The sequence below is a fragment of the Colobus angolensis genome, unplaced genomic scaffold (genome assembly GCF_000951035.1).
Source record: "Colobus angolensis palliatus isolate OR3802 unplaced genomic scaffold, Cang.pa_1.0 Scaffold48, whole genome shotgun sequence".
NCBI lineage: Eukaryota > Metazoa > Chordata > Mammalia > Primates > Cercopithecidae > Colobus > Colobus angolensis.
Genome location: NW_012118265.1, coordinates 11116409 through 11142074, shown reverse-complemented (window position 1 = coordinate 11142074; position 25666 = coordinate 11116409). Strand labels below are relative to the sequence as shown.

The 25666-nt window shown below is 36.8% G+C and overlaps 1 protein-coding gene across 4 annotated transcripts in view; it reads left to right on the top strand.

Annotated features, from left to right (window-relative positions):
- The window catches only part of VEPH1 (ventricular zone expressed PH domain-containing 1), a 236175-nt gene that overhangs the window by 17936 nt on the left and 192573 nt on the right, over positions 1-25666 (top strand). For all 4 annotated transcript variants that reach the window (XM_011959026.1, XM_011959028.1, XM_011959027.1 and 1 more), the window contains one exon: positions 14781-14996. In XM_011959026.1, coding sequence (XP_011814416.1) covers positions 14781-14996 — 216 coding nt within the window. The remainder of the gene's footprint in view (positions 1-14780; positions 14997-25666) is intronic.

Below are 25666 nucleotides of genomic sequence, written 5' to 3'. Positions count from 1 at the left end.
GTGGTGCACTCAACCTCCGCCTCCTGGGTTCAAGCAATTCTCCTGCCTCAGCCTCCTTGGTAGCTGGGATTACAGGCGCCCACAACCACACCTGGCTAATTTTGGTATTTTCAGTAGAGATGGGGTTTCACCATGTTGGTCAGGCTTGTCTTGAACTCCTGACCTCACGATCCATCCTCCTCGGTCTCTCAAAGTGCTGGGATTACAGGCATAAGCCACCACGCCTGGTCTATGCTGCCTCTTTAAATGTTTAATATGTGCTTGAAAGGAATGTGTATTCTCTAATTATTGGATATCTTAATATCTATATTATTATATATTAAATATGTTGATTAAAGAACTCTTGTTAATGATATTGTTCAAATTTTGTATATCCTCAGTAAGTTTGCATTTGTTTGGACTGTCAGTTACTAACAGATATGTTTTACATTTTCCATTATGATTTTGGGTTTGCCAATTTCTCCTTGTAATTTTGTCAAGCTTGCCTTTATTCATGTGGGGGCTTTTTTATTATGATGCAGAGGTTAGAGATTGTTATTTCTTTCTTGGAAAACTTTTCTTTTCATTAGTATATACTGAGCATTTTTATTCCTAATAAGTTTTGCCTGTTTTCTTTGGAGTAGAAGTTATCTATTTTTTTCTCTATCTTTTTCCTTTTACCTTTCTATGTCATTATGACTTAAATGTAATTTGTAAATGTTATATAAGTAGATTTTTTCAATAATCTAAATAGAAAATGTCTGTCTTTTAATTGGTAAATTTAGTCAACTCACTTACTATGATAAGCGATCTATTTGGATGTATTTCATTTTATTTGTGTTATATTTTCTGACTTTACCATGTTTATTTTTATCTTTTTTTGAAAATTTTTAATTGATTGAGTTTCTATCACTTTATTTTCTGTCACTCTTGGGGCTAGTGGATTGAAGATTATGTATTCTATTTCTATTATTTTAATATAGTTGTCTTTAACATTTTAGCAAATATACTGATGCTATTTCATCAATTCTAAGATAGACATTTTCCCATATTAAAATCTCCGAAATAAATGTGTGTTTTATAATTGATGACAATCTTCCAATTGCTGTTGGCCAGGCAGTAGTCATACATAGTTGTCATGGCCTCCATGTGCAGGAACTTGTCATATTGTTCTTCATATTGTTACCATTCTAACTGAATTGGATACCTTATTGTTCCTACCAATGTTGAGTTAAATATCCATTTAAAATGTTTTCAAAACTACTAGACTATAATGTGGCACTGAAACAGAAACTTATTGCGTATGCAGAAAGGCATGCAGAGATAGCATCATGGTATATAAGTTTTATATTAGTTAACCAATCACTGGGGGAATGACAGCAATTCCACATTTTCTTGCAAAATAATAACTGGACACTATATGGAACCTAAACAAGATTATAGTTTTTGTTACTGAGATATTGGTAAAAGATCACCTATTACACTATAATAAGTAATGCAATTGAGGGCAGGAGAACTGCACAGTTCTCTTAGAATAGATGAAAGAAATTTCAAGGAAATGAGAGTCTAGCATGCTCAATTAATATCCTGTATAAGACTGTTTTGGAGGCATGATGTCCCTCACAATTTAACTGGCAGTCTCTTCTCTTTCTTTATGATGCACGAAATAATCATAGATCTTCTCATTGATGCCATCTTACATTTGATTAATTGCAGTAACTATGTCTAAAGTTATTTAGGAACTCTGTTCTCCTGCTATTCCTTGAAGTACCTTGGAATACTTTAATGCCCATCTTACATGTTATTAACCAGCACTTTTATTTACTTGTGTAACACCCTTGAAACTATTCTTTTTAAATGAGAGGCTTTTAAAAAATATATAGTCAATGCTTGCTTAAAATGCCTAATATTTCCCTGTTTCTTTTTTCACCTTTATTTTTTTATTGACTTTCTTTTTTGTTTGTTTTCCAGAACCCAAGTTCTCGTTTTCTGAAGTATACACTTTAAAAGTATCTTTAGCAAGTGCAGTGGCATGTCCCTGTAGTCCCAGTTACTCAGCATGCTGAAGTAAGAGGACCATTTGAGACAGGACTTTGAGGCTACAGCATGCTATAATTGCATCTCTGAGTAGCCACTGTACTTCAACCTGGGCAACATAGCAAGACCCCATATTTGGGGAAAAGAAAGCCCTTCAGTGAAGGTGTGTTAATGATAAACTCTCTAAATATTTGTTTTTCTTAAAAAGTCCTTATTTTTGCCCTTAATTTTGAATAATTACCAGAATGTGCATTTCTAGATTGGCAGCCATTTCATTTCTCAGTAGTTTCTATTATTGCTGTTATGAAATGTGTTGTCAGTTTAATTGCCATTTCTTTTTACTCAATCTACTTTTCTCTCTATTTAATATTTTCCCTGTGCCTTTGGTGTTCTATGGTTTCACTATTACATGTCCAGATGTGGTTTTATTTGTATATTCCTACTCAATCCTTATTGTGTTTTGTGAGTTTGAGAGTTTTATGTCTTTTTTCAATTTTGTAAAGTTCTTAAACTTTTTCTCAAATATTAACTTTTACATCTGATCTTTCCTTTTGTAAATCATATTTATTCACTCAGTTGTGCATCCAACAAATATGTATTGAGTACATACTCTCTTCTAGCAATATTCTAGGCATTGAGAACATAATAGTACAAAAAAAAAAAGACAAAATCGTCGCCCTCATATCTGTCGTATTCTATCCTATTTTATCTTCCATATTTCTTGATCTATTATATTTTCCAACTTTATGTGATATATTATTTTCTCAGCTCTATCTTCCAATCCATTAAGTCTTTTTTCAACTCTATCCACCCACTGTTTCATCCATCTACTGAGGTTTTGCTTTCTAGAAGGTTCTTTTTAAAAAACAAAATTTCTGGTTTTTAAAAAAGTGACTTGGTCTTTAAAAAGAAAAATAATTATTCTTTATACATTGGCTGATTTTGAACATATAATTTAATAATTTGAGGTCAATAATTTCATTACCTGAAATTTTAAAATATCTAATTTGCTCTGTATTTAATCTGCTGACATGTGCTCATATTGGCTTATTTTCTTGGGTGTTTCATAACATTAAATTTTTAAGTTCAGCATAAATAAGATTTTATTTGTGTAAGTACTGAGTGGTCTGGATTGAGTGTGGTACCTTCAAAGTAGTTTATATTTGCTTCTGCTAGGAATCCCAGCAATATTGTCAGTTCTGAGCTCACTTGTTGTTAGTGGTGGTGACATCTTGCCTTTGGAGAATCTTGAAGTGATAGAATAAATGGCATAATATATCATTATATACACATAGTGTGTGTGTGTGTGTATGTGTGTATGCTTTTAAAAGTGGAAAGAGAGATAAAAATATACAGGATTATTAGTATGGATGCCAATGTAGAATATGACTATAAGAGGGTAATAACTATGTGGTCCTTGTGCCATACATTATTAAGTAGTTGTGGAATAAATGTATAAAAATATCAACCACACAAGAAAATGTTTGTGAAGAAATTCAATTATCTCTCTTCCCTGACATCATAATTTATACCTATAAAACACTGCAGACACCACTAAAAGGGTCCTAGAACTGATAAACGACTTCAGTGAAGTTTTAGGATACAAAGCTCAATGTACAACAAGCATTAGCATTTCTACACACTAGTAACATTCAAGATGAGAGCCAAAACAAGAACACAATCCCATTTACAATAGCTGCAAGAAACTAAAATACCTAGGAATGCATCTAACAAAGGAGCCAAAAGATCTCTGCAGGGACAACTACAAAACTTTACTGAAAGAAATCACAGGTGACACAAACAAATGGAAAAATATTCCATGCTCATGAATTGAAAGAATCGGTATCATGAAAATAGCCATACTGCCCAAAGCAATCTATAGATTCAACACAATTCCTAACAAATGATCAACATCAGCTGGGCGCAAGTGACTCACATCTGTAATTCCAGCACTTTGGGGGGCCAAGGCAGGTGGATCACTCGAGGCCAGTTTGAGACCAGCCTGGCCAACATGGTGAAACCCTGTCTCTACTAAAAATACAAAAAATTAACTGGGTGTGGTGGCACACGCCTGTGGTTCCAGCTACTCAGGAGACTGAGGCACAAGAATCACTTGAAACTGGGAGGCAGAGGTTACAGTGAGTTGAGATCACATCACTGCCCTCCAGCCTGGGTGATAGAGCGAGACTCTGTCTTAAAACAAACAAACAAAAAACCTACCAACATCATTTTTCACAATATTAGAAAAAACTATTCTAAAATTCATATATAACCAAAAAAGAGTCCAAATACCCAAAGCAATCCTAAGCAAAAGCTGGAGGCATCACATTACCAGACCTTAAACTATACTATAAGGCTACAGTAACTAAGACAGCATGGTTGGTATAAAAACAGACACATAGACCAATGGAACAGAATAGAGAACCAAGAAATAAAGCCACACACCTACAACTATCTGATCTTTGACAGAGTCAACAAAATTGAGCAATGAGGAAAGGACTCCCTATTGAATAAATGACTAGCCATATGCAGAAGAATGAAACTGAATTCCTACCTATCACCATATACAAAGATTAACTCAAGGTGGATTAAAGATTTAAATGTAAGACCTCAAACTATAAGAATCCTCAAAGATAATCTAGGAAACACCATTCTGGACATTGGTCTTGGGAAAGAATTTATGACTAAGTCCTCAACCGCAATTGCAATAAAAACAAAAATTGACAAGTGGGACCTAATTAAGCTAAAGAGCTTCTGTTTCTGTAGCAGTACCATGCTGTTTTAGTTACTAGAGCCTTATAACATAGTTTGAAGTCAGGTAATGTGATGCCTCCAACTTTGTTCTTTTTGCTTAGGATTGATTTGGCTATTCGGGCTTTTTTTTTTGGTTCCATATGAATTTTAGAATAGTTTTCTCTAATTCTGTGAAAAATGATGTTGATAATTTGATAGGAATTGTGTTGAATCTATAGACTGTTTTGGGCAGTATGGCCATTTTAACAATTCTGATTTTTCCAATCTATGAGCTTCTTTCTGCACAGAAAAAGAAACTATCAACAAAGTAAACAGATAACCTAGAGAATGGGAGAAAATATTCATGAACTATGCATCTGACAAAGTTCTGATATCCAGAATCAGTAAAGAACTTAAACAATTTGACATGCGAAAAACAATTAGTCACATTAAAAAGTGGGCAAAGGACATGAACAGACCCTTTTCAAAAGAAGACATACAAGCAGCCAACAAACATGAAAAAGTGCTCAACTTTACCAATTATCAGAGAACTGCAAATCAAAATCACAATGAAATACTATCCCATACGAGCTAGAATGGCTTTTGTTAAAAAGTCAAAAAATAGCAGATGTTGGTGAGGCTGCAGATGCAGAGAAAAGGGAAAGTTTATACCCAGTTGGTGGGAATGTAAATTAGTTCAGCCACTGTGGAAACCAGTGTGAAGATTTCTCAAAGAACTCAGAACTACCATTTGAACCAGCAATTCCATTACTGGGCATATACTCAAAGGAAAATAAATTATTCTACCAAAAAGACATATGCACTTTTATGTTCATTGCAGCACTACTCACAATAGCAAAGACATGGAATCAACCTAGGTGGTCAACAGTGGATTGGATAAAGAAAATACGATACATATGCACCATGGAATACTACACAGCCATAAAAAAGAACAAAGTCATGTCCTTTGCAGCAACATGGATGCAGCTAGAGGCCATTTATCCTAAGTGAACTAAAGCAGAAACAGAAACTAAATACCACACTTTTTTTTTCACTTATAAGTGGGAGGCAAGCATTTGGTACACATAGACATAAAGATGGGAACAATAGACACTGGGGACTTGAAAAAGAAGGAGGGAAGGAGGTAAGGAATGAAAAATTTCCTATTATATACTATGCTCACTACCTGGGTGATGGGATCATTTATGCCCCCAAACCTCAGTGTCATAAAATATACCCTTGTAACAAACCTGCTCATATACACTCTGAATCTAAAATAAAAGTTGAAATTATAAAAAATTTTTAAAAAGAAAGTGAGAGATAAATACGTTTCCAGACAAATAAAAACAAGGAATTCATTGACAACAGACCTACTCAACAAAAAAATGAAAGAAATTCTTCAGAGATAAGGAATATAATATATTCAGACACTTTTATCCATCAAAAAAAAATGAAGAACACTGGAAGTGCAATAAAGATATCTATTAGAAAGAAAGAGAAAAAGAAGAAGAAAGAAAGAAAGAAAGAAAGAAAGAAAGAAAGAAAGAAAGAAAGAAAGAAAGAAAGAAGAAAAAGAAAAGAAAAGAAAGAGAATCTGTAACTCACTGTAGGTTATAAACCCAAAGCTGGCTTTTAGGGTTATGGTATCCTTAAGGGAAATAAAAATAATAGCTAACATTTATCTGCACTTACTGTGCACCAGGCACTGTTGTAAATCCTTTCCATGTATTAACTCATTGAATACTTGCAACAATCCTAGGGGCCAGATATTAACAATATTCTAACTTTAAAAATTAGGAAAGAGAGGCACAGAGAGATAAGTGATTGCCTGAGTTGTGGAGCTAGTAAAAGCAGAGTGGAGCCCTTAGCATGGGCATTCTGAGGCAGTCCATGTTCTTAACCACTATGCTATGCTGCCTCTAAAGGAAGGAAGGGAGAAATGATCATATCCTCTGCCTTAGGACATCTCCATTGTTCTCTTTAAAGTTTCCACTCCTATGCCAAATTCATTCTTCCCACCACCAAATGCTTTATTTCAGGTATTCCCTCCCTTTTTATTCCCTGAAGACTGCTTTTAGCATAGGTAAGAGTGACTTAAAAGGTTAATGAATGATGAAGTGGAGGTGTAGTGTCTGTGGCTGAGTGAGAGTGAACCATCCTGATAAACAAGCCTGGAGCAGCACAATTTGTAGCTTTTTCATTGTCCTACTTCTCCAATTTGACACCCCACCACTTTAGGATAAATTACTTTAAAATTGACAATGACTAGGTCACTGTAAGAATGACTCTCTAAATCTGGCTTGATGGGTTTGACATTAAGTAGATCTGGCCCTTAGAAGTTGCTCATTTTAATATGCACAGGTACTGACCCAATGTCCAGCCCAAACATAAACACATACACACATATATTTCAAAAGAACAGGATATTTTCTGGAATGCAAGTCAGAAAAACCCTAATTGCACAGCTGATCCTTTGCCAAAAAGCTTTAAATGACTCGATTATACCACTAAAACAGGTTAAATTTTTTTTTTTTGTCTTTTTGAATATTTGTTAAATGAAGCAGTTAACTGTTTATTCAGGTTTTCCCCCTTTTTGGAGGAAATCTCATTTTGGAGAATTTTTTCTTCATGCCATATACAGAATTTGAATATATAAAATTTTTGAAGTTGAAAAATCTCTTTGTAGTAAAGTGCTGTGTAATAAGAAATTCGTAGCTTTAAGAGGCTCACAGTAATATCAAAGTTCATAACTGATGTATCTATGCCTGATATATTACTATATTTGCTGAAATTATGAGCAATGTGAAGTAATTTATCTTTATGGACAGCTGCTTAACTTTTCTAGTTAGAAATCATAGCATATTTGCCTTATGTTCAACAACGTCACTGACACGATCCTATACACAATGGCCTCATTCGAAAGGCCCCTTTCAAAATTCTCTGATAATTCATTACTCTCTTAGCATGGAAACTGAATCTTAGTGTTCATGACCAAGACACAGATGCCTGTCATGTGTTTTTATTGAGTTGCACCTTCCACTTTTATTGAGGCTTGTTTCATTCAGACAAAAATCTCATTGCCATTTATTAATAAACTATTATTTGGACGTTGTTTGCTATGCTTCTCAGTGTCATCTATATAAACTCTGTTCCCAGGAAAACAGACTCTGAAATGGTGATTACCATGCAGAACATTTATAGGAGAGTGCTCTGAGAAACAATACCTGTTAGGGAGTGGATGAAGCAGGATTGGGCAGAGGAAAACTTTGCACTGTAATGCAGCTGTGAATAAATAAAACAGCCTCAGCTAATCTCATAGGGACCTCTGGAACTGAGATGATCCTTCAGAGTCATCCTATGACAAGGGACCAGGCCTTCATATTTCCATGAGGACTAGTCATTGGATGCAGGTTGTCCACTGGGAGGACCAAATGTTGAATGAGGCCATTACCTTTGACCACAGAAAATTTCTATAGGCAGGCTCGGCTCTAAACCAACAGCTGAGAGAATGAGTACCTAGGTCCTGGAGGGGGGATTTGGGCAATGTGTCATCATTTCCACTATAGTCTACCCCAGCACTGTTCTAAGTGGTATGCTCTGTATAATAAGTTTATCCTATGTGGAAACAGCTTCTCTGATAAGCTGATTGATCTCTTGTTCTGAGGTAATTTATAATAAGAAAGTTAGTAAGAGGATCTAACATGTCTGTGATTAACTGGTTTCCCTGAGGGATGGTGCCATTCTTTGGGCCCAGCATTAGCTTCTCTTGCTGTCTTCTAATGATCATGGCAAATTACTCCTGCCAGGTTAGCAACTCCTTTCTTAATCTGCTGGTCCCTTGACACAAAGAACCTGAGGTGGCTGGGCTGTTGGGCTCATGCTACCTGCAGGGAATACAGTACCAGGCAGTGGTCACTGTTTTAGTATGTGTACTGCCCCTTGGAGGATGGTGTTTCATCCTCAACAGGATATAAGGTTGAGTTGCTTCTTTGCAAGCCTCGTCCATTGATTTATCAGTCTAGCAGTATTGGGGTAGGGGCAGAAGAGGTTATGGTATGTGATAGAACCAGTGAGTCCCACGACCATGTGCCTACTGCTGTACATCCTTTGCTATAAAATGGTTATTGAGTTTGATGCGGTGTTATATAGAATCCTATGTCAGCAGACCAAATACTCTATGATCTCTCAAATAGTGAATCAGGCTTAAGCCCTGTGGGCAAAAACAAACCCAACCTTGGATTACATGTAAATTTCACTCAATATGATTGATGTCCCTTCCAGGGTGGAAAAGGTCTAATGTAAATAACTTGCCACCAAGTGATTGATTTGTTTCCTTGAGGGATGGTGCCATTCTGAGGACTCAGCAGGGGCTTCTGTTGCTGGCAGACTTACATCAAGGCAGTCTGGGTGATGCCTGGCCTCTATCCCTCACCATGGCTACTCCATTTATGTGCTGACTGGATCACACTGGAGTGACTGATGACAGAGGCTTGGTTGGTGTCATTTGGCTGAGTCATTCCCTCTGCTTTGAGTTTTAGTGCCTCTTGTGTAGTGAATATTCCCATGAGCATAAAAGATGTTTATACTTTATGTCCAATCCCATGTGTGGATTCATGCTTCTTACCTAGAGCTCCTTATTTCCAGTTTCTCAATCTTTCTTTTTTCAGGCCCTTGGCCATTCAGCCAAGTCATTTCTCTTGCCGCATAAAATTGATGATCAGGTGCATGGCTGAAACTCTGACTGCTGGGAGAATGTTCCCTCACTTTTGTCTTTCAGGGTCACCCCTGAGTAGGTGTATACATAAGAGAAGTCAAATTTTGAATTGCACCCACGTTCCCAGCCAACCCATCAGTAAACCAAGTTGAGACATTTTCCTCCTCTGTCAGCTGGCCATGAGGGAACCCCTCATGTGGTTATAATTGTCACCTGAGTGTAAGATGTTATTTCTATAGTGGTTGATGACACAGGGGTCCGGGTCACCTGCTCACACAGCTTATTTGTGCACTCTGGTCTTGTTCATGTGTGATCCAAAATGTACCACTTCCTAGTAAAATACTTGAACTTCAAAAGTTAAGAAAAAACTCAAGCATGATATGAGCTAATATGACATATTTAAGGCCAAATGTATCCATCATATCACTTTATATAAATGGGTAAAACTCACCTATTTTTTAAAAAAGACTTTTAGATTAGATCACCAGGCAAAATCCAGCAAAGAAGAGACATATATTTAATGACTTAGAAAATGATTTAGAAAATGTAAAAATAGGCTGGACATGGTGGCTCACACTTATAATCCTAGCACTTTGAGAAGCCAAGGTGGGGAGGATCACCTGAGCCTAGGAGTTCAAGACTAGCCAGGGAAAAATAATGAGACTCCATCTCTACAAAAAAAAACAAAAAAAACTTTTTAAAATTAGCTGGGAATGGTGGCATGCACCTGTAATCCCAGCTACTCAGGAGGCTGGGATAGGAGGAACCCTTGAGCCCAGGAAGGTGAGGCTGCAGTGAGCCATGGCACCACAGCATTCGAGCCTGGGTGGCAGAGAGAACCTGTCTGAAAAAAAACAAAAATTAAAAATTAGAAAATCTAAAATAAAAAGGTGCAAAATTAAACAATGATTTACTTGACCATAAAACACATGTGAATAGTTCAAATTAAAGCAAATCATTTTGATGTTTACCACAAAACCATATCACATATTCAAACCTAATATATAGGCTATTTCTTTTTTTTTTTTAACATACCATGCCAAATTCACAGATAAAGCACAGGAAATGATCCTTTGACATAGAAAATCAATGCTCAGTCAAAACTAATCCTCTTTGCTTAAAATTGTGAGAAACAGTTTGCCCACTCATTTGCTAAGGCAGGGCCCTCTGTTCTCAAGTGAAGACCTATGAGGTTTACATGTAGCTCCACTATGCTTAAATTGTTGATTATGATAGAATCGTTTGGACCCAGACGATGATCAAGGACTTCTGTATACCCTATATACTAGGCATATTTTTTACTTAAGAATCATTGAATAATGCTACGAAATTGTTTCCTAGAAAGTTATATAAGGAGAGTTAACAACTCATTTGATACAATATAGGCTGTAAAAGAAATTTTAAAAATAAGAATAAAATAGGCAACTGATTATGAGGAAAATGTAAACCAAAAGGAACAGGGATCATGTTCTTTAGTCAGATAAGAAAAAATTCATGCCAGAAGCATTCCGTAAAATAAAGGCACTTTGTTTTTTTAATGAATTCAGTTCACAAGAGTTATAAAGATTAAGAATATTTTTATGTTAAATTACATAGCAATAACATTCACAAAAGAAAAACTCTAGGAGATACCAGTAAAAACAGATAGACACGTTAGTTGCAGGAAATGTTAATTCACTTCTGTTGGGCCACTGTAAGGTCAAATAATAAGTAAGATTATAGACAGCTTAAATCTTCCAAAACCTTTTTATGGAATTAGCATAAAATTAGTATGAAACCTGACCAAATATTGATGCGAAAAATTTTTAAATAAAATATTAAAAACAGAATTTAGCAGTACATTAAAAGATTATTTCCCAAGATCCAGTACAACACATTCCAGGAATGCAAAGTTAACTAATATTGAGAAATTTGTTTCTGTAATTTATCATATTGATAGATCTAAGGACAAAAATATTTGATATATCTATAGATGCTAAAAAGGCATTTAATGAAATTCACAATTTATTCTTTACTTAAAAATAAACTCAATAAAATAGCAATAGATTGATACCTCTTTAATATTGTAAATTATAATGTTATAAAATCTTTCACCCAAAAAGCCAGCATAATGCTTACTAGGGAAATTAAATCAAATATGTAAACTTTGAAAATAGAAAGTGGGATATGATTTAAAACATTTACTGTATTTTTTTGTTTGTTTTGACTATAAAATTTTATGCCAAAAATCAAGAACCAAAACTAGGAACTAAGCTAGCATTCTTGTTCTAATTACTTTTATGTGAACTAGCATAGAAGATTCTAGCCAACATAATAAGCCGAGGGATATATAAAATATATAGATCTCAGAAAGGCTGCATAAAACACAAAAATCTTTTTAGAAAACCCAAGATGATGAATTGAAAATTTATCATAATTAACTATAGTTAAGCTAAACAGCAAGTTACAAAATAATTACAAAAAGCAGGACATGGTGGCTCATGCCTGTAATCCCAGCACTTTGGGAGGCTGAGGTGGGCAGATCACGAGGTCACGGGATCGAGACCATCCTGACTAATGTGGTGAAACCCCGACTCTACTGAAAATACAAAAAATTAGCAGGGCGCGGTGGCACGCTCCTGTAGTCCCAGCTACTTGGGAGGCTGAGGCAGGAGAATTGCTTGAATCCCGGAGGCAGAGGTTGCAGTGAGCCGAGATTGTACCACTGCACTCCAGCCTGGGTGACAGAGTAAGACTCCATCTAAAAAACAAAACAAAACAAAAAAACCCAATAGGTTCATTTAATCAGCAAAAACTAATAAAAAGTTCTAATGAGAAAAAAATATTTTGTTAACAACAACAACAAAAAGACAAAATACACTAGGAAACACAGTTAAAAATTTGTGAAGCTCAATAGCAAAGACATGGAGTTAACCTAAATGCCCATCAATGGTACACTGGATAAAGAAAATGTGGTATATATACCGCATGGAATATTACACAACCATAAAAAAGAACAAGATCATGTTCTTTGTAGGAACATGGAGTCGGAGGCTATTATCCTTAGCAAATTAATGCAGGAACAGAAAAACAAATACTGCGTGTTGTCACTTTAAGTGGGAGCTAAATGATAAGAACACATAGACCCACAGAGGGGAGCAACACACACTGGGGCCTATCAGAGGATAGATGGTGGGAGGAAGGAGAGAATCAGAAAAAATAACTAATGGGTACTAGGCATAATACTTGGGTGACAAAATAACTTGTAAAACAAACTCCCATGATGTGAGTTTACCGAAATAACAAACTTGCACATGTACCCTTGAACTTAAAATAAAAGTTTAAAAAAATTTCTGAAGCTTACATAGGGAAAGTTGCAAAATTAGTATTGTAAAATAATTGAGAAATGACAGACAGAAAAGACAGCCCTGAAATAGAATCTGATATATTTAAAACAATTACTAGGAAATGAATTATTCACTAAATGGTAGCAGGAAGATTATGTTAGCTATTTAGAAGAAAATGTACATTTCTACTTATTTCCATAAATACCAGATAGATTTAAGAGCTAAGAAATCATTAAAAGATAAATTTCTAGAGTAATAAATGTTGAGTGTTTTGTGAAGTTCTTTTTAATCTGGAAAAAAGTAGAGATGATTTTTATTCAACTTTTGAATAAGGAAAACCTGAAGTTAAACAAAAATCTGTTACAGGAATCACACAGAAAGAAAGGAGAATGTGTGGATGATATCTGAATGTGCTTAGAATGCCTCTGTGTAAACATAAGGATTTGCTGAGCCTGGCTCCCACTGAGGAAGGGGACTGGGATGGATGAGGAACAGGACTGACAGGGAGATTAACTTTTCACTGTAAACCCTTTCTTTGCATCTTTTGAACTTTTGTACCATGTTTATGTATTACTTTTCAAAAAAAATGTAAACAACTTAAGTTTCTGATTTAGAAAAGGAAAAACATTGAGGCCCCCCAAATTGACAAATTTAATTACCTAAAATCTTAGGATGTCGTTGAATAGCAGCAAAAAAACCCAAAAAATAATAAAACATGGAGATATATTTGCAGCCAAATGTCAAATTTCACTTATTATCCTTAATAGAAAAATATATTGTACCAAAGAAGGTTTAAAAAAAAAAAAGATGAGGTCACCTAAAGAAAAATATACATAAGATACAGTGGGTAGTTCCCAAAGGAGAAAATACAAACAGCCCATAAACACAGAACCATTCAACCTCACTTTTGGGCAAAGAAATTCCTAAGCAAAACAGCAATAAGATACTGTTTCTCATTAACAAATTAGAAATATTATAAATACTCTGTTCTTGTAAGTGTACAATAAGACCATGCTATTACCCAGCTAGAGGGAGTTCAAATTTGTAAAACCTTTCTGGAACATAGTTCAGCATACCGAATTTGAGCCTTAAAAATATTCCTGTCCTTTGTCTCAGAAATTTTCACTTCTGAAGGCCCTAGTATATAAATAATTTGCAATGTAGAGAGAGCTTCATGCACAAGATGTTTACTGCCCTATTAGTTATAGCAACAGCAACAGAAAATTGTTAAAACTGGAGTTTGGTGTAGTGCCCAAAAACCCCGTCATTTCCCATCTCTAATCTCACATGATGTTGTCAGGCTCTAAATACTTTCCTGCTCTATTATGTTTTCAGTTTTGTAAGTCCACCATGTGAAGTTCACAGTCAGACCAATTTTCCAAATTAATGCAATGGGCCTGTTTTAACATTTAGATGTTTTGGAGGTCCCATTATTTCTCAGTAAAGATGACCAGGTATTTGAGGGAGAATTAAAACAGGGGAATGGAGGAAAACCTGGTTGGGGAAAGCTAAAATGGGTTTTGTAGTTATCTGAGTTGAAAAGGGAGAGATGAAATGATGTGTTCCATCACGTCCAGAAAGAGGGAGAAAACTAATGAGGGGAAATTGAAGGGTAATTTGAAACATTTCACAAAAGTTGCTGAAATGTCAGAGTAAAAAGTAACCCCTGCCCTGTAATGGACTTAGAAACCGAAATAGTCTAAAGATTAAACCCACTTGCAAATGAATAGTTGAGCGCCTGTGGATTCTCAGGGATCCCTGTCTAAGGGTGATGGTAGAACCTGCTCCATTTTAGCATGTTTGAGTATCTGCCTCTTCCACAACATTAGGATCTCCAAGGAAGAAAGCCTTTACTGTATTAGGCTTTACACCCTCACCCCTTGGCACACAGCCTGGTGCACCCATTTTCTAAATGACTGAGTTAGTATTTTGTCCTTTGAAGGATAACTTTCTAGAGTATTATTTAATATGAAGATTTTCTTTCCAAACAGGATTACCAAACCAATAACAATGACCAGGCAGTAGTTGAAATCTGTATCACAAGAATCACAGCAGCCATCAGAGAGACTGAATCCATTGAAAAGCATGCAAAGGCCCTTGTGGGGCTCTGGGACTCCTGCTTGGAACATAACCTGAGACCCTTCGGGAAAGATGAAGACACTCCTCATGCAAAAATTGCATCTGATATCATGAGTTGCATTTTACAGGTATGTCAGTGTTCAACATCAGGCTATTTGATACTGAGTTGGCAGCCTAGGTGAACCCGTGATATCTCTGAACCAAGAGCCAATGTTTCTGTAGCATTTAGATACTGTAAAAAGACACCACAAGCCATCAATAGCTCAGCTGGGAGGGCTGGTAATTAATAAACTGAGAAAGTTCTATAGAGCTCCTGCTACATGCAAGACACATTATAGGGAATTCAAGTGATACCACTGCAAGCCTCTAATCTGTCTGGAGAGTATACATATAAAAAATTAAGAATAAAGCAATATGTGCCAAGACCCACAGGGGTAGTACTAAAAAATTCAGAAGAGGAGATCCCTTTCATCCAGGGAGAACACAGTAGAAGCAGAAAATGAACTGAGGGGCAGTGAGCTCGGGATGTAGCAGGGAAAGTGACTAAGTCGTTTTAGACATATTTCTATGCGTACTGAGAATTTTTCTTGTTGGTATTTGCCTGTTCTGACCACAGTTAATTCTTTCCTATGGTGTGAATGTGAATTTGGAGTTTTGGCTCAGCCACTAATGAGTTGTATAACACTGCAATGTTGGGCAAGTCACTTAAATTCTTAAGCCACAGGGTCCTCCATGTGAAGTGCACATTAAATGACATTGTCTGTGACAAATTTACCAACCAGACATGATGATAGGTGTTTCTCAAGAAAGAATTTTATGATCAAATAAGCTGGGAAACAATTTGTTTTTTCTCTTTTGAGTGATCACAATGTTTCATGGCACATTAAAGTTTCTGTAAAGTACTGCAATAAAGAAAGCTGGTTAACCTTGTTTAGGCCAGCATTTTCCAGTCTGATTTCACCATGGAATCTCCTTTCTCCTCCCCACTCCCAACACAACACTATGAAAATCCCTCAGAACCTGTGTTCCACTGAGCACAGGTCAGGAGATTCTGGTTATGTTAAAATGCTTAGCAGCTGATATGAGCGTCCTTTATTCGTCTTCCTTTTTTTCCCACAGTTGTTAATGATTAATTGGATCATATTATACCTCGTCTGCTCAGTCTAGGAATTGATCAACTGAAAGAAAGACCCACACTGTGTCTCCTTCATCCCCAGGGTTAAGGGTAGGTGGGGAGAAAATGAGGATTGCAGCAAGATTAACAAAAGATGAATAGTCCTTGATAGAACACCAAAGACCCAAATGCGTTTGCTCTTCATTGATTATCTCGGTATATTATTGATATATATCAGAAACATAGTTTATTTCACTCCAGTATGCACCTTAACAGACATCCAGACAATTTAACCATCCTGTCCCTCTCCCTCTGCAGGTTCAAAACCGTTGGTCTTTAGGGCAACACTATCCAATAGAAATCTAATACAAGCCAAACAGAAGCTAAAGATGTAATTTTAAATGTTTTTGTCCCAGGGTAAGTGGGGGAGCAGTGGTGAAGAGGGAGAAAAAGAATGCAAATATATTTATTATCACTGAACTGTACACGTAAAAATTTTAAAGATGGTAAATTATATATGTATATTTTGTCTCAATTAAAAAATTAAAAAGAAAAAATTATAGTAGCCACTTAAGTAAAAATAAAAATGAAATTGATTTTGATAATATATTTCCTCAATCCATTGTATCCAAAATAGTGTCATTTCAACATGCGATCAATATAACAATTTTTAAAATTTATTTATTTATTTTATTATTATTATTATTATTTTGAGATGGAGTCTCACTGTGTCGCCCAGGCTGGAGTGCAGTGGCGTGATGATCTCAGCTCACTGCAACCTCCGCCTCCCGGGTTCAAGTGATTCTCCTGCCTCAGCCTCCCCAGTAGCTGGGACTACAGGTGCCTGCTACCATGCCTGGCTAATTTTTGTATATTTTTAGTAGAGAAAGGGTTTCACCATATTGGCCAGGCTGGCCTTGAACTCCTGACCTTGTGATTCATCATTTTTTTACACAATTCTTACATATCTGATGTGCATTTTAGTGCCTCACTAAATGGACTAGTCACACTTCAGATGCTCAAGAGCATCCCATGGTCAGTGGCTTCTGTGTTAATGCAGTTTTAGAATAATTAGAGAAAGTTTTCTGGGTGGAGATCGTGTTAGGAAGGCTTATGAGCAGTTAGCAGGAATTTCATTAAATAGGCTAATTAGAGTGAGAAGACAGTCTACATAGGAAAACAGCTTGTGCAAAAGTACAGATTTGTGAAATAAGACCAAGATCAGAGAATTGTAAGCATGCTACCTTTCCAAAATGCCCATAATTCTAACATTTATGTTAGATGGGATGTTTTATTCTACGTAAAGCGTTATGTCTCCTACTTAAAGGGGATGGGATATGGTGTAGGGAATTAAAAGCTTTTGAGAAATTGAAATGCTCAACTCACTGATGAACAAGACTTAGTATAAATGAGCTTGTAAGATTGTTGAGAGTAGCGTTCTGAGGTCAAGAGCTGATATTTTGGGAAGTGAAAGAGAAAAGGACTGAAGACTAGTAGGCTCCTTGGTTAAGAGGGACAAGTCAGGCAGAGAAGTGGGTAAGTCTGGTATGTAGGGCCAGTGTAGGGATGGGGTGTTCATGGTAGGCCCTCAGAAGGAGGCAGAAGCCACTAAAATGGAAAACATGAAGGCCTAAAGGCAAACTTGCTTTCAGCAAAGTTCAGCATCTTGTCCTGCCCACCCCTAGGGGTCCCAGAAAGGCAGCCCCAGGAAACAAAGGCAAAGCTGTGGTCATAGCATTTATGTTTAGCTCTCATCAGATTTTAAAGGGAAGTTTTTGGCTTGCAGTAAACATTGAAAGGATGATTTTGGTATTACTTGTAATTTAGGTTCCTGTGGGGAATGTGTAGAAATCCAAATGACTCATTGTCTTCTATTTTTTTTTCAGTAAAATGAAACAATAGACCAACTTTCAAAAGTTAGACACTCAGCATTTTTAACTTTACACAAAATGGAAGGAAAACAAACAACAAAAATGAGTGATTCCCTCTTCATCCATCCCATCTCTCCAGATAAGCAACCCAGGGTCTTGGTCTTACTATCTGATCAGGCAGAGGCCCAGTCATTTCTTCTTCCTGAACCCTTGGCCATTTCATTTGATTTCTTTTTTCTGGCCACTTCACTGTCATTTTAAGCTAAATGTGTACACAAACACACACACTTGTCTTTTTGTCCCCCAGATTTCCTCTTGTCAGTCTACCCTCAAACCTACTTCAGGCGACCATTCTTTTTCCTCTTTTAGTTGGTAATTATACTTCTTTTCTTGGTCCTCAAATTTGTGAACTTGCCACATTTACCTTAAAATAACTTTTAAAATTCCAGAACTCACCTTCTACTCTTTCCTCAATACAAAATCACTACATATATGGGGTGTACACTTGTGAATTTGTTTTTAGGCTTCGGGCCATATGTTTCTACACATCTTGTGTCCTTAGACAAGTCTCTCAACTTATGTGTAAAATAGAGAATTGAATCAGGTCACCTTCCATGTCATCTCCCAGTCAGAAATTCTGACTCCCTCAGGAGACTCTAAGAATAGAATAGCAAAGAGCTTTAGAGCTTGAGGCTTCCATGTCATTTGGATCGTGGTCTTATTAAGAGGAAAGATTAGCAAGGTATTTTCTCTCTCTCAATTTCTGTTCTGCCATCTCTAAAGTTGGGATAACAATACCTCCTGCTCCAGACGGTTATGAAGGTTAAAAATGATACTGCATATACAGTGTTTATATAGTACAATTGCTACATAGTAAGTACTCAATAGAAATAGTGGTTTGTAGCTAGCAAATTAATCCAGGCTTGCACGGCAATGAAAATGAGCATCCAGCTGGTTCCATTCAAGACATCAAACTGTTGGAGTTTAGTACTTCTCATTGGCGGTGGTAGGTACACGTGAAGAGGATCTTTTATTACAAAAGCAATCTCTATCTGTGCTCTAGCCACTATATGGAAGTACCTAATTCAAAGCACAGCTTACCTAGAGTTAACAGTTTCCTGTAACCCTCTGACCAGATATCTACATGGAATTGGCCATCCCCACCCCTACTTTTTTTTGCTCCTAGAAAAATCCTGAAAAACAATGTACCCATACAATGTGTATTACATTCTAGGATAAAAACAAAGTTGACAAACTTGATTAAAATTAAAATGTACCTCAAGGACATTATAATGATTGACATAGCTGCTGTTCTAGAATGAAATTCTAGAGAATTGACAGGTCAACCATCATGAAGCCTGGCAGCCAATGCCTGGCTTTATCTTCACTCTACTGTAGTCACAGCCTCTTCCCCAGCCAAATCACTTAGCAGAGCCATTGCCATGTATTTAATCAGCTCCACATTTCATCTTCCCTGCATCTCTGCTACCACTGTTGATGACTACATGAAGAGGGAAATAACCAAAGCAGGGTAAGAGGGGTAATAGAAATAATCTCCAGATCTGCTGCTGGAAAATCAGAAAGTGTCTACTTTTCCCTCTTTATAGAAGGACTTGCTGTTCCTTCTCCTTGATGCTGCACAGTCTTCTCAGTCCTTCTTCCCCAGTCAATGCAATGTGAAGGTTTAAACTCTGCCCTTGCTGGTGTTGCATGTGAAGTGCCTCAGACAGTGGAGAGCATTTCCTTCACAACTCTTAGAGATGGGACTGGTTATGCCAATCTAGCAGTTTATTCAGGAGGCAATCCCAGCTCCACTCTGTACCTGTAGTGTGGTCTTGGGAAAATTAATCTTTCTGGGCCTTAATTGCCTCATATGTAAAATACAAATATTAAGAGAAGCTGCCTCATGAGTTTGCTGTGAAAAGTAAATTAATAGACTTTAAATAATAGACAAAATACTTAGAATATAGGGAGTTGGTATCATCATCATTATCACTATCTAGGAGACCAACACTATCATTATTTGGGTGACTAAAATAACACTCGATGCTTTCTAACAAGCTATTGATTTAATTATGTGTTATAGCCACTTTTTAAATATCCTGTCTCTCCTTTCCCCAAATTATAAGCTCTTTTATTCACTAAAGTAATCCCAGCACATAGAATAGTGCCTGGCATATAGTAGGTGCTCAAATAATATTTGCTGAATGGTTGAGTGAAGGGACTAAGGAGACATGGCTACCCTCTGGCTTTCGTATCAGCTACATTTCTCTCCAGAGTAGGCTTCAGTACCTACTGCCCAGATAGTGGCATGAAATGGGAGGAGACTGGGATGTACACTCCCAGGTTCCTGAGACTTGCTCCCTGTTATCTGCCAGAAAATACGCTGGGAAAACTTAGGCTTGTGTGCCAATTAGATTTTACATATAGCTATGCTGGGAAGAATGAACCATTTTATACATAAATCCAAAATTGGTTTAGCTTTGATTGATAATGCTTGATGAATAATCAAGGAACCCTATTTTAATAAATGAGGTTTAATATTTCTTGAGCTTAATCAATTGTTATGGTTCCTACTTGAATTCAAGGCCTAAGAGCCAAAGAGCTTTTTAGTTGCTATTGCCTCAGATAGATATCTTTCCTACTTAGCTTTATTCTTCTCAATTTTAAAACACTGGGAAACATTCCCAAAGTGCATTTTCAAAGGGACGATTTCCACCAAAGTTCAAATTGGTGCTAATCTAGTTTAGAAATATAATTCTTGGCATCCATAGAACAAAGCTCTCTTGTTTAACCTCTACAGCTAGATATAATTGTCCCCACAAGAAAGTCTATTTCTATGCTGCACTTCACTGAATTTGTTCCCTCAGCACCAAACTGTAAGATGATATTCATCCAACATGCTCACATCTGCACTGAGAAGCAAGGTCTGTCATAGGCTCTGGCATTATCAGCTGCTGTTAAAGTCATTTGTTTGTAAAACTGTAATCATAGGGCTTTCTCTGCATGCATGCCATTAGCATTTCTGTGACCCAAATAATTCTAGAGAGGAAATAATTTCGTGGGCTTGAGATCTCCTGCTTTACCAACTCCTTTTGCTGCCCTTGAAAGTAAAGCTCAGCCACTGGATGTTGTTTGGTACCTGTTAGGTCCATGGAACCCTTGTTTGTCCAGGCTCATCTTGGCCCCCCAGCCCTTTGCCCAGGGCTTCTTGATACACCAGAAACTGTCTAGACACTGTCTAGTGATTCAGAGCCTTTTGTAGCAGTTTCTTGGTGTTTGTGTGAACTATTTGCTCTTTGCTTGTTTCACTTTTTTGTCATATGAAAGATTTCCAGATGCTGTGCTAGGAAAAAAACATGAGTGTGTTAATTAAAAAAAAAAGACATATTTTGGGGGGATTTTATATACTTTACTTGAAACCACTTCAGAGACTTGAATGGCTGGCCACTAATTTTCTCTAGAACATCTAGAATTGTAAAAAAGAATATGATCAAATTGGTTGAGATCACCTGTTTTTCATTATTACTGGTGAGTGCTAACTCACCCCAAGGTTTATATAACATCAGTTACTGGGAATACTGATATCCATTGATCTTTCACTGTTTCTGTCTGTGTTCATAGAAAGTAAGGAACACTTCCCAGTTAATGCACTCAAAAAAAAAATTGACAATTTTGGTGTCTCAGCAAGTTACAAGTACACGTGCTTAAAGACGCATTCCTCTGATGGAAGATATGTGTCTCTCTATCTGCAAGTTGTTCTTGGTGAAAGACCCAGAGTAGATAAAATAAACTTAGGCATGGAGTTCTTGGTTGGAAAGTTTTGAGAATAATTGTGTCATTGTGTTCAACCCTCAAAGCTGGGACAAGGATGATAGGGACAAGGATGTGTCATCTAAAAGTTGAACTAGCAAAAACCTACATGCAAGGAAGAGATTGGCTGCCTATAGGAGCAACCCAAGAAATTGCATAGGTGAGACTGAGATGTTTGAGGAATACTCAATGCTCTAATAAGTAACTTTTTTGGATGTAAGTCAAGGGAGCAGGGACAGAATATAATTGAGAAAAAATGACCAAATCAATTAGCTTTTCTAAACACCAGATGTTTGATCAGTATGTTAACAAAAAGAGGATGCTCAATGTTGTGTCATTATTTTGGCATGTTTGTCCAGCACCACTAGGAAAAATACTGAATCTGATGAAAGGAAACTTCCAATGACCAGAGAAAGAGATTCAGTTATGGGGCAGGAGTCTTCTTTTAATCAGGTTTCACCATGGTCTACTTGAAATATCTCTCAGGATCTCTCTCTGCTCTGATCTCATTTTGTGCCCATGAGTGAACATTCTAGTTTCTAATCTGTCTCCTAGGTATCCTGCAAATGTGAAAGGGATACCCTAGGTCTGACCTATGAAAGCCTCTCACTGGGGTTGAGTACACTGGCATGCCTGGTTATGTACTAGCCTTTTGGAAATCCTTTGGTGTTAGTTAGCCTTAGTGGATCCAAACAATTTTTTGTATTCCAACCAAGCACATGCCCTGACTTCTAAAGCTGAAGACTAACCCCTGGGGAAGGGAGCAGCCAGCCTCTCAGAGAGGTCTCAAAGCTCATCGTATCAGTAATGACCCAGTCAGATCAGGCCAAATTAAATTCACTGGGAGGGAAGACAATCTAGACAGAGGCATTCAGGAAAGTCATCAGAGGATACTGGCTATGGGCTATGGTTCTGATAACTTCCGTGATGTTAAGAACTCTAGGATGGGTAGGACAGAGGCCTACTGAGAGGAACTGCTATATAGACACATGATTTATCGCCAAAGAATAGCATCAGAGTTTTCAACACAACTGACTTAATAGTGGGGTATCAGGTTAGGTTATGGAATACCTGTTTTCTCTGCCCAGTGGTCAGATTGACCCCGAGTCTGGAAAATAGATGGAACTGCAGGAATGGATTAAAGATCTATCAGTTCCATTTTTGTTTCTAGTGACTGGGGAGGCAGGAACGCTTAAGTGCAAGAGATTTAATTGGCTCATTTAGAAAACTTTAGGAATATAACTGGCCTCAGGCACAGCCTAAGGAATTGGGCTCAAATGCCTTATTACCAGGATCTGGTCTCTCAGATAGAACCATGTTTTCTTGAGTCTCATACAGTTTGTCTCCTACTGAGGTCACAAGATGATGGCAACTACTTTTGATCCTCCCTTCTCAATACTTTAAATACAGTGGGAGAGAGAATCTCTTTCACAGAGCCATTTCATGGCTCCTTAATTATAATTTGGTAACTTGTCCATCCTCAAACCTGGGAAATGTGATTCTCTCATTGGTCAGTGTCTGAGTCACTTGATCATCTTTAAGACCGAAGGTAGAGATGCCTTCATTAGAAGCACCTGGACAGTTTCACAGAGTGGAATTAGGGTAGAGTCTCCAGAAGAAAGATAAATGTATATTGGGCAGGAGTGTAAAAGGCTGATGATATGGAGATCGGTGAAAAATCATAGAATGATATTTTCTGTGACTTCAGGAAAGATTTATGGACTGGATATCGAGATATGAATGTTATCACTCCCAAAACTCATGAGCTCTTTAAGGAACATACATTTGACTGCCTCACGAATCCCATAATATTTATTTTACCTGATTCCCATACTCAGTGTGAATAGACAAGTCATCTTCCTGACACTGTCACCACCATTATTATACTCTTGGCTGCATTGACTCCACCACTGTGTGTCATTGTCCTTCATAGAACCCTAAGACAAGGGTTGTTTATATAATGCATGTGTACAATCTGCAATCCTGTATTCATACTAACTTGTGAATCTATTTAAAAGAATAGCAGAAATCTGAAATTGCATAATGTGCTTTTGTGGTATGAAAAGAGGTCATATCATATCTTGATGAATTCTCTCCAAATACAACCCTGTAATCAGAACCCAGACCAAAATTAAAAATTAATGAAATTGAACATATTTTCATGTTTTGGGGCTTTATTTTGTAAAGTATCTGTTTAAGTCCTGCTTATTTTTCTATTTGATTACCTGTCTTCTTTTTCTTGTGGATTGGAAGAGTGTGTGTGTATATATATATTTTATATATATATAAATAATACTTTTATATTTATAACATATTATATATAATATTACATACACACACACACACACACACACACATTTATCCAAAGGTTTACTAGTACCCAGAACATATTATAGATATCTTCTTTCATTCTTTGGATTATCTTTTTACTTTTTAAATTGTATCTCTTAATGACTAGAAGTTCTTGATTTTATCCACTTTATGACTTTTTTATTGTTAATTTTTGAGTTAGTTTAAAGAAGTATTTGTCTATTCTGAGGCCATCAAGATGTTCTCCTGGGTTGTCTTCTCTGTCTTGTTTTATTTTTCACCTTTAGATCTGCAATCTATCTGAAATTGATTTTAGTTACGGCAGATATAGGGGTGGAGATATGTTTTCCCCCATGTAAATATCTCATTGACCCAACTGCCCCATTTCTATTGCTCAGGAGTTGTATGTATCAATGACAGTTTTTATCTCATGTCCTTTCTTTTGTCCTTATTGTAGGATTTGAATGTATAAAGGCAGAATTCTACATTTCATTCTAAGAATATAATTTTCTCTTTAAGTCACAGGGAAAGTTAAAGAATGAAAGTGGTCTTGGCGTTGCATTGTATTAATCAGGATACAAGCTCAGTTACAAAACAAAGATCTAAATATAACAATGGGTTAAGCAACACAGAACGTTGTCTCTCATCAAATAATGCAAGAGTAGGAGTCCAGGACTATTTCTCCCAAACACACTGCACCACACAGTTTTTTTTTTCTACAGTTAGTCTGAGAGGTGGGGTTGATGGCCAGGGGCAGTGAATATGTACCATTCATTTTTAAGAAAACAATTTGTTGACCAAAGCGTTATGTGGTAAAAAAAAAAAAAAGAAAACAATTTGTATTTTCTAAATATTATTCCTTAATTTGGTAACTAAATGCTAATAGGACTACTTTATATTTAAGGATATTTATATTCAGTCACAAAGTAAATCAAGAAGAGAATTATTTTGGGATCCAGAATACCTTTAGGTTTTAATCTTACATTCATTTATTTTTTTTCCTCTGAATCTGATTAGCTGAAACTTTAATTTTTAAGATAGATATAGTCAAAAAGCAACTTGTTCAACATTCCTTAGGTTTTTTTCTCAAGTGTAAATTTGACAAGTGATTCCTGTCATCAGTGGCCCCCAATTACCCTAAAGATCAATTCCAAACTTCTCAGCCTGGTATGCCGGGCCTTTCATAATTATGCCCCTGTTTACCTGCCCCGTCTCTCCCCTCACCTCCCACTCCAGTTTCCTCACAAATACCACATTCCAGCCATCCTGAGCTATTTACAACTCCCCAATGCCATCAGGTACTCCCTCACCTCGGTCTCTGCACACCTACTCTTCCTTCTTTCTATCTACTCCCTGCCTTGCCAGCACCCAGCCATCTTTTATTCATCCATGAGGTCCCAACTAAGACATTACCTCCTCCAGGAAGTCTTTCTTGACATTCCCCAAGACTGAATTGAGTGCTCCTTCACTGCTGTCTTAGCACCCTGCCTTTTGCCCATCTCGGCTGTCATCAGCTTATGCTGTTAACTGCCTGTTTGTCTTTAGGTCTCTTAAACAAAACCAAGAGTTCCCAGAATTCCCAAATACAATATAAACAGGGCAAGGCCTGTGTTTTCACAGCTGTACTCTGGGAGCTTCATCCAATAAATATTTTTTGAATGAATGAATGAATGAATGAATGAATAAATGA